The sequence below is a fragment of the Pan paniscus genome, chromosome 18 (assembly GCF_029289425.2).
Source record: "Pan paniscus chromosome 18, NHGRI_mPanPan1-v2.0_pri, whole genome shotgun sequence".
NCBI classification, from domain to species: Eukaryota; Metazoa; Chordata; class Mammalia; order Primates; family Hominidae; genus Pan; species Pan paniscus.
In genome coordinates, this window is record NC_073267.2 from 79,161,932 (window position 1) to 79,181,525 (window position 19,594).

General features: G+C 38.1%; 1 protein-coding gene across 9 annotated transcripts in view; it reads left to right on the forward strand.

Annotated features, from left to right (window-relative positions):
* NFAT5 (nuclear factor of activated T cells 5) overlaps positions 1-19,594 on the forward strand; it is a 142,106-nt gene that overhangs the window by 49,430 nt on the left and 73,082 nt on the right. For 4 of the 9 annotated variants that reach the window (XM_003814542.5, XM_008967247.5, XM_003814541.6 and 1 more), the window contains one exon: positions 14,757-14,882. In XM_003814542.5, coding sequence (XP_003814590.2) covers positions 14,757-14,882 — 126 coding nt within the window. Of the gene's footprint in view, positions 1-14,754; positions 14,883-19,594 lie in introns of those variants that run through there. The other 5 variants (XM_063597706.1, XM_063597707.1, XM_055100403.2 and 2 more) reach the window with 3 other exon arrangements.

Below are 19,594 nucleotides of genomic sequence, written 5' to 3' on the forward strand. Positions count from 1 at the left end.
TTTGGCAGGACACTAACACTCAGACTATAGCACCAGACAAGCAAGCAGTCACTGTCATTTAAGCCCATTAGAATGGAAGGTCCATGAAGACATATTTTTGTCTGTTTTGTTGTTGATGTATCCCCAGCCTGGTGTACATCAGGCAGTCCATAAATATTTATTGAGTGAATGAGTACATGAATAAATGAATGAGAATATTTACTGAGCTGTCGTTCATTTTATAGCAGGTACAATGTTGTTTCTTCACCACTGATATATTCATTTATTACCTCTTATTTATTAGCAGTGTTTCTGAAATAATATTAAAATTAGAAGTTTTCTTGAAGCTTGTTTTACAACTTAGAATTATTATCCAGTAGCTTTCCTTAATATTTTGATAACCTCATCAACAAACATTGAGTGTCTCTTGTAAGTAGAGTACTGCCGAACCTTAGTCAGAGAAGACATGACATAGTTTTGGTCCATGAAGGGTTTTCAACCCATTTGGAGAAGTAGGAAATAGATACAAAGATGATTTGTAACAACCTGAGGGGTGTCAAAAAAATGGTACATGTAGAAAATTAATGTTATATTCAAGTGAAAATTTGATATTGTTTATGTATATTATTCAACTTTTAAAAACTTTGCATTAAAATATGGAAAGGAAGCATAAGTATACCATTGTTTTAATGGTTATCTTTGATGAGATCATGGGCAAGTTGAATTTTTATTTCTTATGTGTATTTTTAAAAGCAAGCAATAACTCTAAATAAATTAATCTAGGCCAGGTGCAGTGGTTCATGCCTATAATCCCAGCACTTTGGGAGATTGAGGCAGGAGGACCACTTGAGCCCAAGAATTGGAGACCAGACTGGACAACAAAAGGAGACCCTGTCTCTATAAAGCACATACACAGACACACACACACACACACACACACACACACACACACACACCAAAAACCTAGCTAGGCATAGTGGCACACACCTGTGGTCCCAGCTACTCGGGAGGCTGAGGTAGGAGGATCAGTTTAGGCCCGGGAGCTTGAGGCTGCAGTGAGCTGTGATCATGTCACTGGGTGACAGGGCGAAATCCTGTCTCAAAAAAAAAAGCAAAACTGTAGTTCTAGGACAGATTTGATATAAAAAACAAAAGTAAAGCAGGCTATTTGTTTAGTAACATCAATTGCTAGACCTCTCTCCTGTTTATGTATTCACTTGGATGTCACATAGGCATCCAAATTCATCATTTAAAACTGAATTCTCTTTCCAGGTTTATTCTTAACTCCTATATTCTCTATCACAGGAAATGGCACCACTTTTTATCAATTTTCCCAAGCCAGAGTTCCTATGTGCTACTTGGAACTCTCCTTTTTTCCCCTCTCCCTTCCCCACCGTAGCCAGTCATCCAATTTAGTTCATCCATTTAAACAGCTTTAAATTCGTAGCCTATTGACTATTTCACTGCCACTGCCTTGGTTCAGGATTTCATTATTTCTTGCTTAGGCTATTATTGTAAAAACCTTCTTACTCATCGCCATCTCTAGGACCTAATCTATTCTCTGTATTCCTGGTAGGATGATCTTCCTCAAATATATGTTTGAGTTTATCATTTCTTTGCTTAAAACCCTCAAAGGCTCCCTGTGCGCTGAGGGATAAAACCCTTACTGCTTAGCATGATACACAAGCCCTGTCATAATCTGGCCTCACCCTGCCTTTAGTAGTTTCATCTCATGTTACTGCTTGTAACTTCCATGTTCTGAGTAACTGAGTTACCTAAAAACCTGAGATGAAAATACTCTTTTTGTTCAGGTTTGCTTTTATAGTTTCTCCTTCCTTTTCCCCAGTCTGTCTGCTAAATAGCCATTTCAATATTCAAGGTTGACTTCTGGTGTTACATCCTCTGTGCTGCCTTCTCAGATCCTCCACAGATAACATTAAAGGTTCCCTCTTCTCCAGTTGTGTAACACTTCATACTTTATTAAAGCACATACTGCATTATTTTAAACTTGACTCATTTTATTATCTCTAGACTGTGAACTGCTTAATAAGGGTGACTTTCTTTTGTATTGTGTCCCTAGATCAGTGCAGGTGCTAAATAAATGTTGAATGAATGTTTAATTACTGCTTTGTCAGGTTGAAGGTGATAGTGAAGAGGAGCTGGCATAGACAAAAATACTTAGCCCCTGTGACTGTGGCAAATAAGATGTCAAACAAGTAATTATATGACCAAGAGAAGACTCATGGTATGTGTCGTAACCAAGATTCTGTTGCCTTTTTCAACTAAAATATTTGGTTTTGTTTGATTTTAAACAGAAAGTGTAGCAAAAGTGAGAGGGAGAACAAGGTAGATTGGTCTTTTCTCTCTTTTCTTTCTTTTCTTCTCTTTCTCTCTTTTTTTTTTTTTTCTTTTGAGACAAGGTCTTGCTCTGTCACCTAGCCTAGAATGTAGTGGCACAATCACAGCTTACTACAGCCTTGACATCCTGAGCTCAAGCAGTCCTTCAGCTCTGCCTCCCAAAATGCTGTGATTACAGGCACGAGCCACCACGCTCGGCCCTAGATTGGTTTTTGATTGCCAGATACCTAAAAATGAAGACATGAAATAAGTTTGTTTACTCTGATAGATTCATTCCTTTGCAAATTGAGATCTTATAATGTGAAGCTACAGTTACATAGCTGAATTTTTTGAATCCGTAGTAATTAATAAATTCCTAATGAAATGTATGCCTGAATGCACTTTTTGGAACAATCTTGAACCTACAAAAGAGTTGTGAATATAGTGCAAATAATTTATTGCTTTTTTTCTGAATCATTTGAGAATAAGTTGCTGACATGTTTCCTCATTGCCTCCCAATACTTTGGTATTTCCAACAAATAAGAATATTCCCTTATGTAACCACAATATAGCTATCAAAATAAAAATGAACATCAATACATTTTTTCACCTTGTCCTTAGATCCTAGTTGGGTTTTGCAAATTGTCCCAATAATTTCCTATATAGCAAAAGGATCCAGTTTAGAATTATATGTCCATTTAGTTGTCATATCTCTTTAGTTTCTTTGAATCTGAAATCATTCCTTGGTGTTTCCTGGACTTTTATGGTTTTCTTTTTCTTTTTCTTTTCTTTTTTTTTTTTTTTTTGAGACAGAATCTTGCTCTGTTACCCAGGCTGGAGTACAGTGGTACGATCTTGGCTCACCTCCTCCCGGGTTCAAGCAATTCTTGTGCCTCAGCCTCCTGAGCAGCTAGGACTATAGGCACCCACCACCACTCTCAGCTAAATTTTTTTTTTTTTTTTGAGATGGAGTCTCACTGTTGCTCAGGCTGGAGTGCAGTGGCGCGACCTCGGCTCACTGCAACCTCCTCCTGGATTCAAGAGATTCTTCTGCCTCAGCCTCCCAAGTAGCTGGGATTACAGGCACGTGCCACCATGCCTGGCTAATTTTTGTATTTTACTAGAGACGACGTTTTGCCTTGTTGGCCAGGCTGCTCTTGAACTTGTGACCTCAGGTGATCTGCCTGCCTTGGCCTTCCAAAGTGCTGGAATTACAGGCATGAGCCACCGCACCCAACCCATGCTGTCTTTTGTGTCCTTTTGATATGCCCCCGTAATTCTTTGAGTACTTTCTTACCTTTAGCAAAACAAGACATTCCAGGTTCATCTTGTATTTTGCCTGTCCCAGCCCTGATACTATTTCTCTGAAAAGCCCTGGTTACTTTTGGGGTGCTGCTTCTCCTAGGACCTTTCAGAGGACAGAAGCTAGGGAATATATGTATATTTATATGTCTGTACACACACACAGGTATATATACACATTTATACCTATATTTTTCTATCTGTACATATTGACTGATGAGTTCACATCAGTACCTCCTGCTGCAATGCAATACCATAGGGTTCCTTCTTCTTTTCTCTCTATGTTTGTAACTCACTGTTTGACAAACTTGATTTCCTTTCATCTTATTGAGAAACTTGATTTCCTTTCATCTTACTATGTTTACTTATTTGATCAATCTCCTGTTGTAACCAATCTCCCATTGCTACTGCCTCCCGCTTTCTGACACATTAATACCCTAATTACCCAACTTGGCCTCTCATAGCTTGCCTCCTACATGGATGCTCTTGACACCCGGGGCTGTCCTCCTGCTCTCCTGTGAATACCCTCCAGTCTACTTGGTTTCTTACTCCCCACTTTGGGCGGCCCTACTAGGTAGATAGCCTCCTATCTTGCTCATCCTGCTAGGATTTTGAATCCTACCTAAAACTGCCCTTTGCTTCTGCTCCCTCAACCCCTATAGATGTCTTCCCTACCCCATTTGAACTCCAACACCCCATGCCAGGCTGCCTATCTACGGAAATGCCCTCTTTAGTCAGTCTTCTACTTTCCCACCGTAGGCAACCCTTCTACACAGATGCCCTCCTTATTCAGCTCAGGTTCCAAGGCCTCACATGCCCTCCTCACCCCTCTTGGATTGTAACTCCCCGTGCTGGGCTCCCCCTCTCTTGCCCAGTGAACACACTAATTATACCTGCCGGGTAACCTCTGATAACCAACCTTAGGCAATCCTTCTATGTGGACATCCTCATTACTACTTAGGTTATGATACCCTCTGTTGGTTGCCCCTTGCATGGATACCCTCCTCACCCTTCTCTGGCTCTGGCATTTTATCCTGGGCTCTCCCTGCTCACTCCACAGAGATCCTTCTCATTCTACTCATGCTTTTACTCCTTGGGCTAGGCTGTCCATCCATATGGAGATTTGCGTTCTGTTTGGGTTCCCACCTCCCACCCTAGGCAGACCCCCTGTGCATCAGCCTTCTTTCTTGCGTGGATGCTGTCCTCTTCCCACTTCCTTGGGCACTAACATCCCAACCTGAGCCATCCTCCCCTGCACAGATATTCATATATTCTTCACCCTGCTTAGGCTCTGACACCACACACTAGGCTGTCCTATATAGATACTTTCTTCATGTTGCTCAGACTCTGCGTCTAGAATATCTCTTGCCCCTCTCATCCACTCATTTATGTCCTCCTCACCCTGCTTAAGCTCTGAAATCCCTTCCCAGGCCTCCCCCTATTCTCTATAGGTATCCTTCCCCCTCCCCTCTAGGCTTCCGATACCCTCCTTTGAGCTCTCTTATTCCTCTTGGACTCCATCTGAGTCCAAAGTTCTTTTTTTTTTTTTTTTCCTTTGAGATGGAGTCTGGCTCTGTCACCCAGGCTGGAGTAAGTGGCGCGATCTCGGCTCACTGCAAGCTCCGCCTCCCGGGTTCACGCCATTCTCCTGCCTCAGCCTCCCGAGTAGCTGGGACAACAGGCGCCCACCATCACGCCCGGCTAATTTTTCTATTTTTAGTAGAGATGGAGTTTCACCGTGTTAGCCAGGATGGTCTCGATCTCCTGACCTTGTGATCTGCCTGCCTCGGCCTCCCAAAGTGCTGGGATTACAGGCGTGAGCCACCGCGCCCAGCCTCAAAGTTCTTAAAGCTCTGTTGAAAAGGTACTCTTGTAAGATATCTAAAAATTATAAATAAACCATAAATGTTTTACTCAGTGGTGTATGGATTCTTGATAACTAGAGAGTTTTGTTCCTTCTAGGATAGACTCAAGAAATTTCTTCAGAAAATAACAAAGAAATTTAAAATATAGATAATCAGAATAGTTAGGTGACTGGTATATTCCATTCTGTCTTTCATGCTAAGAGGTTATTTAGAGAACAATTTTCTTTTCTTTTTTTTTTTTTTGAGACAGGGCCTTGCTCTGTCACCCAGGCTGGAACGCAGTGGCACAATCATGGCTCACTACAGCCTTGACCTCCTGGGCTCAAGCAGTCCTCCTACCTCAGCCTCCCGAGTAGCTGGAACTACAGGCTTGCACCACCTCACCTGGCTAATTTTTGTATTTTTTTGTAAAGACAGGGTGTTGCTGTGTTGCTTAGGCTGGTCTCAAAACTCCTGGGCTCAAGTGATCCTCCCACCTTGGCCTCCCAAATGCCTGGATTACAGGCATGAGCCACTTTGCCTGGCTGAACATAATTTTAAAGTTTTTGAGTGAAAAATAATACCTAGTAGAAAAAAGATATGTTATACTATATTAAATTGTCTGTGGAAGGCCAGGCACGGTGGCTCATGCCTATAATCCCAGCACTTTGGGAGGCCAAAGTGGGCGGATCACCTGAGGTCAGGAGTTCGAGACCACCCTGACCAACACATGGAGAAAACCTGTCTCTACTAAAAATACAAAATTAGCCAGGCGTGGTGGCGAATGCCTGTAATCCCAGCTATTTGGGAGGCTGAGGCAGGAGAATTGCTTGAACCGGGGAGGCGGAGGTTGCGGTGAGCTGAGATCGTGCCATTGCACTCCAGCCTGGGCAACAACAGCAAAACTCCATCTCAAAAAAAAAAACTCTGTAGAACTCAAGTTAGTTTTCTTATTCCCCAAATTGATATAATTTATACTGCTATATATTATTTAAAATTACTTTAAAACACTAGATTGTTTTAGGAAAACAGTAATTAAATACAACCTGGCGGAAGTGCTATGAATAAGTAAATATGTGGCAGCAGACTAGTAAATTGGCTTAAACTTAGAAATTGAGAAAAATTTGTTAAGACAGAGCATTACCTACCAGTTATTCTTGGACTGCATACTCTTTTAGAAACTGAATATCCAGTGGACCTGCAGCCAGTACATTTTTTCCAGTAGAGATGCCAAGTATGATGACTGTCAAGCTTGAAGTGTTTTTAACAAAATGAATGCTGTCTCTCTTCAATGCAGAACTATGTTGGCACATTGTAGATGCCAGGCATTTTGTTTTAGAATATTTAATGTGAAATTATAACCTTGGAATTTACCAGCTGATTGAGATAGTTAATGGAGAGGTGGAAGAGTAAGGCATTTCATTCCCAAACCATTTTCTGAAGGTTTTTTCTAACTCTTTCAGATTCCAAGAGTAGCTTCACATTTAGAGGTTTTTTTAAAAGTAAAATCTAATATTTAAAAAGAGATTAAAATGTTTAGAAATGGATTTTTCAGGATTATAATGTTTGCATTTCATATCAGAGAGCATTCATTGTTTGAGTAACTAATATCTGTTCTGAGCATTAGTTTACTTCTTGTTAGATTTTTAAAGCATTCCCAACACAAAGGAACATTCTTTTTTACCACAGATATTTATTTCTCTTTAGCTGCTTACTTGACAACTAAACAGAAACATCTTATTTACGGAGCTTTTTTCCCCTTTTTTATTATCCACCTCTGTATAGATGCAAGTCCATAGTATTAGTTGTACAACTTTATTTTACTGTTTGAAAGTAAATAAGACAGTCTTGAGAAAAGTCATAAAGTAGATGGGCTCTCTGACTATTTTGATTTTTACTCTCTGACCCGAAAGCAGTTGAACACCAAATGCCAGCTCTTAGGTCAACAAGGGTGAGGTAGGGAGGTAGGGATGAAAATTCTAAGAAAGAATAAGAACTTAGACTTCTTTTCAAGAGATCAACTTATTTAAGTCTTGTAGCATCTCTGTGAGGCTGTGCTCTATCCGTGTATAGCCCTAATTTTGTTGTATATATTTTATTTGATTATATACTTCAGTAAAAAGAACACCTGTGAACCCATTGTTTAGCTCAGCTTATTTCTACTCCTCCTGTCTCCCATCAAAGGAAGCCACTGTCCTAAACTTTATCATCTTTCTTTTATCACATGTGTTTTTCTTTTTTTACTATAATACAGATATCACATTCTTTATTGATAAAACCTACCTCATAGGATTGTTTTGAGGTTAAATGAGAAAAATACATATACTGAGCCTGGCCCTGCAAAGTGCTCAAAAAATAGTAGCTGTAATTATGTTATTAATGTTGTTATTTTGCTGAGTGAGTACAGCATGAAAAGCATGTCTTTTCCCAGCTGTTTCCTGTGGCTTATCTCCCTGCACTCTTGAGGTCTTTTCATCTCTTCCTGGAATGACCAGTAACAGTAAAGCAGTAGAGAAGGGGATTTGGGTGATCAGCTGTTTGGACATAGAGTGCCCAACTGAGAAGAAACAAACAAATAAAAAATTAAGTTGCCCTATTAAATTACCAATTTTTTTCTTCTCTCTCACTGTCCTGTGCCTCAGAATAGGATTTCTGCCTACTTTAAATTTGACCCACTGTAGTGAAATTCTTCCACCCTCTTGTAGACAGTGTTGAATAATAAAGGATTGAATTAACCCAGAAATAATCAGTGACATAAATGGATCTATTAGAGTTTACAGAATGACTAAACAAGCCAACCAGTCAGTGCTTTTTTACATTGTTTTCCTTTCCACCCAACATTGGGAAGCATTAATTTATTTTCAATATCTGAAAATGTTGATTTCATTCCTCTATTTCCTTTTTCCAATTGCCCTGGGCTCTATGAGAATGCACCAGCATGAGACAGATTCTTGATCTTCTGAACTTGCTTCCCTTTCTGCCTATCTACTTTTCTTATACACATATTAATAACTTATGTTAATGGAGTTATTATATCGCACTTGCCCTAATTCTACTACATGGATACTTAAGCAGTGCACTTACCTTGGCATTTTGGTCAACTAAAATTTTTAATGAAATTTAGGTGAGTTGATTACACATTATCGCACAAATTATTAGCAGCATTAATAGAAAAAATATATAAGAAAATAATCAGGTCAGGCATGGTGGCTCACGCCTGTAATTCTAGCACTTTGGAAGGCCAAAGCAGGAGGCTTGCTTGAGCCCAGGAGTTCAGGACCAGCCTGGCCAACATAGCAAGACCGCGTCTCTACAAAAAAATTGAAAAGGTAACTGAGCATGGTGGTATGCACCTGTAGTCCCAGCTACTCAGGAGACAGAGGTGGGAGAATTGCTTGAGCAAGAAGGTCAAGGCTGCAGTGAGCCATGATCACACCACTGCATTCCAGCTTGGGTGACAGAGCACGACCCTGTCTGAGAAAAAATAAATAAATAAAAAGAAAATAATCACCCTAGTCTTGGCTGACTGAAGAAAGAGTTCCTTAGAACATAAAAGTAAAATCACTTCTAGATTAAAAAAGAGAGAGAGAGAGAAATAGAGTGAGTACATGTAAGTTTATTGCACAAGAGCAGATTTTACCAGCTCTTACATTAATCCTTGTTAAGTTTCATCTCCTTCCTTTGGGCAGATATTCCAGTCTTTCATGATCTGTGATGAATTATGACATAAGATTTAATCCCTTTTAAGCCTATGTCATTTGAAAATTCATATCTTTGTTCAAGTTGTGATATAATAACCACCTTCTTCCAGATTGAACCTATACATTTTTTGGGTACTGTTGTTTAGAAGTCATCTATTTTATTAAGTCTATATTTCTTCATCTTGTTTACAATAACTTATAAAGATTTTTATCACATATTTTACTGAATTTAGAATAACTGCCTGCAGCATTTTCCTGATCCTCTAGTAGAAGAGCCTTAAAAGACAAATTAGTTTGCAGCTTGGCCTTCTTTATATATAGAAGCTATGTGAAGAGAGATGGTTTTGTCCATGAAGTTTATTAGAGCACTATTAGATACCCTGCTTGTTCTTGTCTAATTCTTTCTTGTGCTTCTTCTATTACTCTCTTCCTTTAAAAAAAAACAGCTTTATTGATTATATAATTTACATACTATAAAGGTTACCCATTTAGAGGGTACAATTCAGTGGTTATTAATGTAAATACAGAGTTGTGTAACCATTGCCATTTTTATCACTCCAAAAAGAAACCTTATCTAATACCCATATCCCTTCTCTCTCACTTCCTCTCACTCTCTTTTCTCTCTCATCTAAGTGATTTTGCTTTTGTTTTCTAAGGAAGTCTTTCCTCAGTAGCTGCCTTTCCATTAGGGATTTCCCATTCTGTTTCTTCGTATCTTGTGTTTATAAACCTGGAATTTCATTATTCTCTTATATTTCTGAACTGATTTAAAAGATAACATAAGAAAAATAGATACTGTGGCATAACATGAAGTAGCCAGCACTTATTTAGGACTGTCATTTTCATAGATTTAAAGTACATATGGGCCAGGTGCAGCTCATGTCTGTAATCCAGGCACTTTGGGAGGCAGAGACAGGAGGATCACTTGAGTCCAAGAGTCTGAGACCAGCCTGGGCAACAGAGGGAGACTCTGTCTCTACAAAAAGTTTTTTTTAAAAAATTAGCCAGGTGTGGTGGTGTACATTTGTGGTCCCAGCCACTCGGGAGGCTGCAGCAGGAGGATCTCTTGAGCTCAGGAGTTGGAGGCTGCAGTGAACTTTGATTGTGTCTGTATACTCCAACCTGGATGACACAGTGAGACCCTGACTCAAATAAAATAAAATAAAATAAATAAAGTGCATGTGCTCTTATTCAGGATTTCTTTCATTGGCTAGTGGAGACTGTAAAAGCATTTAATTTAGATTGAATTTAGGGTTGAATAGCAGTATTAATAGCATAATTTATATTCCTTTAATCTTTCGGTATCCCATGGGAAGCAGATTTAGGAGAAAGGCCAGTGGCTGTGTTCAGATTGTATGGTTATAGTTTAGAGGGAATATCTTTGGGGTACTGGGGTAAAAGAAGAGTTTAAATGATGATTTAAGTCTTAGAGAAATTATTTAAAGTAGCAGAACCAAACCAGTTATGTCTGAAATAAAATCCTGTGCTGGTAATGACTATATGAACTGTAGCTTCCCTTGGATAGGCATGATAAACTTCTGGCAGGCTGACTTCTTTTATTTCCAAACACTTGAGTCAGTTAATCAGAAAACATCTTTGGTGAAGGAATCCATGCTTCCTATACCTTCCACTTGACCTTGCATTTTACTTGTTTGTTTTGAGGGGCAGACTTTGGAGAGGGGTGGAATATAACAAGTTCTGCATTTAATTTCTTTCCATGTACTTTTTAGTAACATTACTATCATACCTCTAGTGGAGAGGTATGATACCTCAACTTTATACTCTTCTTTGGGAAAGTTAGAGTGTTTCAATCCACAAAGTTTTGCTTTGATTTGATTAGTTTATTTTAATAATTGGAGAAATGGAGATAAAATCCTGATTAGTAACATGCTATTAGTGATTGGGCTATTACTAGGATAAATTTTTTTCCATCACATAAATCATAAATGCATTTGGGTAGATCTTTTTCTCTTTTTATCGAATCTGTTTCTTTCAAATTTCCTTTTTGTTTGGGCAAAAAAAAAAAAGAAAAAGAAAAAAATAGACTCGAGACTGGGTGTGGTGGCTCACGCCTGTAATCCCAGCACTTTGGGAGGCCGAGGTGGGTGGATCACCTGAGGTTGGGAGTTCAAGACCAGCCTGAGCAACATGGAGAAACCACATCTCTATTAAAAATACAAAATTAGCCGGGCATAGTGGTGCATGCCTATAATCTCAGCAACTTGGGAGGCTGAGGCAGGAGAATCGCTTGAACCTGTGAGGCGGAGGTTGTGGTGAGCCAAGATTGCACCATTGCACTCCAGCCTGGGCAACAAGAGAGAAACTACATCTCAAATAAAAAAAGAAAAAAAATGGACTTGAGTGTGTTTCTCTCTTATGTCTAAGGAACTCTTATTTTCAACCTGGAATGAGAAAGATAATTGTATTACAATGAATATTTGGTGATAATGGCATTTCTGTTTTAATTAGGTTCTCCCTATCTCTACTCCCTCCATATTGTTTGAAAGATGGAAGTAATTTGCTAAAGGCTTTTTTTTTTTTTTTTTTTTTTAACAGTCTTGATTTGTTGGTCAGGCTGAAGTGCAGTGGCACGATCTCGACTCACTGCAACCTCCGTCTCCCGGGTTCAAGCAGTTTTCCTGCCTCAGCCTTCCAAGTAGCTGGGATTATAGGTGTGTGTCACCACACCCAGCTAATTATTATTATTATTATTGTTATTTTTTTTTGAGATGGAGTTTCACTCTTATTGCCCAGGCTGGAGTGCAATGGTGTGATCTTGGCTCACTGCAGCCTCCGCCTCCCAGGTTTAAGTGGTTCTTCTGCCTCAGCCTCCCAAGTAGCTGTGATTACAGGCATGCACCACCATGTCCGGCTAATTTTGTATTTTTAGTACAGACAGGGTTTCTCCATGTTGGTCAGGCTGGTCTCGAACTCCCTACCTCAGGTAATCTGCCCGCCTTGGCCTCCCAAGGTGCTGGGATTACAGGCATGAGCCACCACACCTGGCCTCAAGTCTTTTTTTTTCTTTTTTTTGCCCAAACAAAAAGGAAATTTGAAAAAAAAAAAAGAAACAGATTCAATAAAAAGAGAAAAAGATCTACCGAAATGCATTTATGATTTATGTGATGGAAAAAAACAGGGTCTCACCATGTTGGCCAGGCTAGTCTCGAACTCTTGACCTCAGGTGATCCACCTGCCTCGGCCTCCCAAAGTGCTGGGATTACAGGCATGAACCACCGTGACCGGCCGTCTACTTAAGGCTTTTAACAACATTTTAACAAACTGAAAATTTTTAGTCAGGGCATATTATATTCTGACAGATGCTGAATTTGCCACATGCTTTGAAGATGAACATTTCAAGCATTAGGTAACAACATTTTTCCTTCTTTCTTTTGTTTCTTTCATTTTTTTTTGTTTTTGAGATGGAGTTTCACTATTATTGCCCAGGCGGGAGTGCAATGGCGTGATCTCGGCTCACTGCAACCTCCGCCTCCTAGGCTGAAGTGATTCTCCTGCCTCGGCCTCCCGAGTAGCTGGGATTACAGGTGACCACCACCACGCCTGGCTAACTTTTTGTATTTTTAGTAGAGACAGGGTTTCACCATTTTGGCCAGGCTGGTCTCGAACTCCTGACCTCAAGTGATCCTCCCGCCTCGGCCTCCCAGTGTTGGGATTACAGGTGTGAGCCACCGCGCCTGGCCCAGGTAACAGCATTTTTCAAAAGAAACTTTTAAGTTTATTCTTTACTGTGAATGAAGATAATTTAAGAGTACAACTTCTAATTTTAGCTTTCTTTCATGACCTTCCTCCTTATCCCTATCCACATCAAAGTTAGGATATATACTTTAGTGATTAACTAGGAAGCTCAAAGTATTTATGAATCCAGTAAGCAGTTAACTAGAAATATTGTCTCTTACCATGGATAAAATATCTTATGGTGCTACCTTTGTATTTTAAAGTACTCAGGCAGATAATTAATAATCTTCTTCAATTTTTGGAATGTTGGATTTCTTGGCATACTAGGCAAGTCCCTTAAATTTCATGCCTCAGTTATTTTGAAAATAAGTATATGCGATATGCCTCTAATTGTTCTTTTTTTTTTTTTTTTAAAAAAAGAAGGAGTTTCGCTCTTGTTGCCCAGGCTGGAGTGCAATGGCGCGATCTTGGCTCACTGCAGCCTCCATCTCCTGGGTTCAAGTGATTCTACTGCTTCAGCCTTCTGAGTAGCTGGGATTACAGGTGCCCGTCACCATGCCCAGCTAATTTTTTGTATTTTTTAGTAGAGATGGGGTTTCACTATGTTGGCCAGGCTGGTCTCGAACTCCTGACTTCAGGTGATCCACCCCCTTCAGCCTCCCAGAGTGCTGGAATTTACAGGCATGACCATTGTGCCCAGCTCTAATTGGTTTTTTGAAGTTCCTTCTAACATGGATTCTACTACCTTTAGAGGATATTTTGGGAATTATTTCTGTTAAAAACCTATACAATAAAGGATATTTTAAAAAGTTAAAATATATTTTAATATATATAATTTTATGGGCAATTATAGTATTACAAAATATTTTTAAAAGATACAGCGTTCTTTAATTTGGAATACAAAAGTAATCGTAATCTAATATAGGTATTTATGCATTATGCAGTCTGATTTAAGAGTTTCCTTTACCTTTCCAGGGCTGGAGATGCCTCAGAGAGTAAGAAGTATTTGCTTGAGCCATAACATTCCTTTTTTTTTTTTTAAGCTTCAATCCACAAAGTTTTTCTTTGATTAGATTGATTTATTTTAATAATTGGGAAAAATGAATTATGATAGTGTTGAATTAAAATATTTTCTCAAGGGTGTTGGGTAAAAGAGCAGGACTATACTAATTGACTGGAGAAGCCAATTTAAAGCTGATCCACAGTAGTATATGCCATTTCATATGTAAAGGGTAAGTTTTACTTATACTATTACAAAGGAAGATACTGGACCATCTTGGGTTATTTGACATTTCTTCCATTCTGTCTAGTTTTATCCAATTTTCAATGTTAATAACTTTTTCTAGAGACTATCTTGAACATAAGGAATAAAGCCAAGAAGAAAACAGGGACAGAACTAATGGGAAATTCATTTTTCAGTTCAATAAGATTATATAATAAAAGAAAAAAATTTTTTTTTTTTTTTTTTGAAACAGGGTCTCACCCAGGCTGGAGTGCAGTGGCATGATCATGGCTCACTGTAGCCTTGACCTCAAGCAGTTTACCCACCTGAGCCTCCCAAATAGTTGGGACTATAGGTGTGCATCACCACGCCTGGCTGATTAAAAAAAAAAAAAAAAAAAACCTTTGGTAGAGATGGGGGTCACTGTGTTGCCCAAACTCGTCTTGAATTCCTGGCCTCAAGCAATCCTCTCACCTTGGCTTCCCAAAGTCATGGATTACAGGTGTGAGCCACTGTGCTCAGCTGCTAATAGCTCTTTACATTAATTTTGTGGGATTGTTTGTGAATAATACAGTTCTCCTCATGAGAGAAAAGACATACTCATTTTGTGCATATTAGATTGTTGACTGAATCTCTTTTAAAAATTGTTTTCTCCTCTCTTTCCCCTCCGCACAGAATCTGTCTATGATCTTCTCCCAAAGGAGTTACAGTTACCTCCATCTAGAGAAACATCTGTAGCATCAATGAGTCAGACAAGCGGTGGTGAGGCAGGCTCGCCTCCTCCAGCTGTTGTTGCTGCTGGTATGCATTTCATTTTACTTTATTAAAGAAAACTAGGGCCAACATGAAATCTGGCCAACATGAACAGTGCTGGCAAAATTCATACTAAAAAGAGTGTGATTTGAGGGTTTTAAAAAGAGGCATTAAAATATGTACTTTTAACCTTAAACTTTTTCAATATTATTTTCTTAATGTAATTCTTATTTCTTAAAATTTTACATTGTCTCATCTATAAATGCCATTTCCTAAAATGGACCTTGTCTTCAAATATGGGAACCAGCTTAAAGTTGTTTGGTTGACTGCGCTTAAAAAGGTTAAATACCAAGCTGTGAATAGAAAATTATATTTGAGTTTCTGTTTAATAATTAATTTTAAAGACTTGCACCAAGGGAAAACATTTTATATGATCTGAAAAATGACTGAAGCACTCAAGTGTCTTTTATATTCATAGCATGTTACTGAAACCTTTTTATTATATTTAAAAATATATGTGACTTCGTAGTTTTCAATTTATTGAAAGTAATGGAGGACGTCAATATAATATTTATATAAAGACATTTTCTTATATTGATGAAAAGGTATAGAAAGTAATGTTTGAAATTTATTAGACTTATTTTTACTCAGCTCTCAAATCATACACTTAATGATATACAATTGGCTCAAATTTTTATTTTACATAAAAATAAAAGATTGACAGACAAGCTAATAGAAAAAAGTGTTATCAGTGACAAATTAGTATCAGTCCTTCCTGTAATATTAGTTTACCCACCTAATATTGGATTTATAGACTGCTAAGTGTGTTTGTTTTAAAAAAAGGAAACATATATATATATATTTTTTTTTGAAGTTTTATCTGTCCTAATTAGAGGTTTCTTGCCTAATATGACACCTCTCATCTTTAAAAATGATATTTAAAGTTTATCAGAGCATTGTTTTCAGTAAATTATTTTAGTTTCAAAATGAGAACAGTAAAGTGTAAGGTTGTGGTTTAAATGAGGATATTGGTACTATAGTATAACTTCAGATATATTTCTCATATGCATTAACCTATGTACCATTAACCTTATGTACCAATCTTTCTCAGGCTGCATAGTGCATTGTTGAAGCCTTCCTGGTTGAAGGCAGGAAAACTTTAAATATGGCAAAGAAACTGATCAGCCCTGTTCACTGTTCATGTGTTGCCAGACACTTTCTAACAGTTTCTGTGGATTTAATTGTGAATTAGTGAACTTTTTAGTAATCAAATTGATAAGATGACCTGGTTTGCTTTATATCCACTGGGTTCTAAAATGGCTCTGATGATATTTTTCTGGAATTTTAAGTTTTAAATCTGGTTTTAAAATTGCATCCGATAATAAAATATGACAAAGATAAAATATTTTTTATGAGATACTTCACTTTAAATCCACAAGTAGAAATTGACTAACTGATTTCTTTTGTATCTTTTGAGATTGTTTTTTAAAGATACGTTGAATCTATATAGAACTAAAAGTCTGTTTCTTCTGTGCTTTTTAACATCTGTTGACGGTAGATCCAGTTCCTTTTAAAAGCTGAAAAAAATGTTAGGTTTAGAAAAAGAACAATTCTTCCTTTTAGATAATACCAAATTGAAGTTTAGAAATTCTTATATATAAAAAAAAATATTAAAAGTTCTTGAATTTGGGTCCCTAATGAAATATTAACCTTCTCCCCACCACAGTATATTTAAGAAAAATCTCTCAAGATAAATTACATTGAAAGGTGTGAGTTGAAAAATCATGAAAATAAGAAATCTAATTAAAAGAAGTATTTTGAAGTAATGCATTCTTATTATCTTGAAATTATTGACATTGTAAAGATGGCAAAGAGAGTAAGAAGGTAAACTTTCTAGTTTTGTTATAGTCACACACAGAAAGTTTATATGATCATTAACAAGTCATTTAAAATCTTTTTCAAAATATAAATTTAGCAACCAATGTAGATTATTCTAGGATTCTAATAGCTTAGAAAGAGTACTTTATACCTTACCATTATAAACAAGAGAGTTTAAATCACAGAATAATTATTTTAAGGAAATCAGTATATATCATTAGAATTATATTTTTATTTGACATATTAATATTCTTGGTGATATAACTGTCAGAGTTACTTGGAGTATACTACCAAGTTACTCAATGTTTTTCTAGCCAAAAGGCTAGATAGATGTCTAGGGAAAGGCATATTAATTTAGACTTGTATGGGTTTTTAAAAAATCTTTAGCATTTTTGAAAAAATATGGGCCAGGCATGGTGGCTCACACCAGCACTTTGAGAGGCCCAGGCAGGCAGATCACCTGAGGTCAGGAGTTCAAGACCAGCCTGATCAACATGGTGAAACTGCGTCTCTACTAAAAATATAAAAAATTAGCCGGGCGTGGTGGCGGGCGCCTGTAATCCCAGCTACTCCGGAGGCTGAGGCAGGAGAATTGCTTGAACCCGAGAGGCGGAGGCTGCAGTGAACCAAGATCGTGCCATTGCATTCCAGCCTGGTCAACAAGAGTGAAACTCTGTCTCAAAAAGAAAAAAGAAAAAATATGAAATGTGTAAAAATATTGACTCTTGATATAGTTAATTCTTCAGAGTTTTGAAGGAGCCGGATTGGCTGCTCTCAGGTATGAGGGCCTGGTGGGAACAGACTTCTAGTTCTGCCATAAAGGTTTGTGTTTGACAAGTTTTAAATTAATTTAAATTTTAAAATTTAAAGACTGGGCATATGAGTGTTCATGGACATTTTTTTGTTGTTTAATTTTTTAAAATGTGTTTCTCAGATTCACCAATTTAGATTTTTTTCCTCTTCCTGTTACTAAGGGAATAAGTAAATATGATGCTGCTAATCCACAATCCAGAATATTGGGTAAAAGAGCGTCTTTCAAGCCTTTATCTGCTTCTACACAGTTCATACTTTTACGCACTCCCATCAATAATATATTTTAGTCCTGTAATCCCAGGGTCAAGGTGTGGGGGAAAGGGACTTATTTAGACACAATTTCTCCCCTTTTCATGGGGCCAAGTATCAGAATCTGGGAGGTAGAGTTCAGAGTCACCAATTTTGTTGTCCCTTTTTTTTTTTTAAGAGACATGTTCTAGCTCTGTCACCTAGGCTGGAGTGCGAGGTGCGATCATAGCTCACTGCAACCTTCAACTACTGGGCTCAAGTGATCCTCCCACCTCATCTGGGAAATAAGTGCACACTACTACACTGGGCTAATTTTTTTTTTTTTTTTTAAGAGACAGGGTCTGTCACCCAGGCTGAATGCACTGGTGTGACCTTGACTCACTGCAGCCTAAACCCCCTGGGCTCAAGTGATCCTCCCATTTCAGTCTCCTGAGTAGCTGGGAACCACAGGCATATGCCACCACATGAACCTGGGTAATTTTTTTTTTTTTTTAAAACAGAGTCTCACTCTGTCGCCCAGGCTGGAGTGCAGCAGTGTGATCTCAGCTCACTGCAACCTCCACCTCCCAGGTTCAAGCAGTTCTCCTGCCTCAGCCTCCCGAGTAGCTGGGATTGCAGGTGCACGCCACCATGCCCAGCAAATTTTTGTATTTTTAGTAGAGACGGGGTTTCATTGTGTTGGCCAGGCTGATCTCAAACTCCTGACCTCAGGTGATGGACCTGGCTGATTTTTGTGTTTTTTGTAGAGACAGGGTCTCACTATGCTGCTTCTCTAGGGATGGTCTCGAACGAACTCCTGGGCTCAGGTGATCCTCGATGCTTGGCCTCCTAAAGTGCTGGGATTACAGGTGTGAACCACTATGCTCGGCCCTGGATTTTTTTTTTAATTTTTTGTAGAGTTGTCTTCCTGTGTTGCCCAGGCTGGTCTCAAACCCCTGGCCTCAAGCAGTTCTCCTACCTTGGCCTCCCAAAGCACTGGAATTCCAGGTGTGAGCCACCACACTGGGCCCTCCTCCTCATTTTTAAGAATTCTGTTTTTGTCCCCGTGGAAAGATAGTTAAGCCTTAGATGTTCAATATATCAATGAATGAAAGCTTTAAAAATATAAACTTTCTGAACCATTTTGTAAGTTCTCAGTAATTAAAAGAGAGGCCATGTTCCTAAAACATAAGAGTTATCCAAATGAATTGATGACACTTTTTGGCAAAATAAGGAGTTTATTAAGAAGAAGTACAAATCATGAAAAGATTCTTTTGTTTATTTTTTGGATAATCCTGTAGTATAGTTATACAGAATTAAAACATAGGTATTAGGAGAACTAAATGAGTTATATCAGAACTTGGGGCTTTTGAAAAGATGTATGGCAGGTTTGGGGTTTTTTAAAATAACAGCTTTATTGAGACATAATTCACATGCTGTATATTCAAATATTTTTAATCTATGTGCTTACAGTTTTAATCATTAAATTTACTTAATTTATTTAAAATAGAAAGTCTTTCATGGAAGTAAACAATAAACTTTAGTCTTCATTTTAAGAAATCAAGTTACTTTCTTGTTCTATTCTAGACTTGATTTGTTTGGCTTCATTTGGGAATATAACATTGTGTTTATTAGTTTATTTCAAAATATATTTTTCTAAATGGACTGTTTCAAGTTTCTTTAAAATTTTTAATTCAAATTCTTGAACTAAACAATGAATTAAACTAGGCCGGGTACACTGGCTCACGCCTGTAATCCCAGCACTTTGGGAGGCCGAGGTGGGTGGATCATGAGGTCAGGAGTTCAAGACCAGCCTGGCCAAGATGGTGAAACCCCGTCTC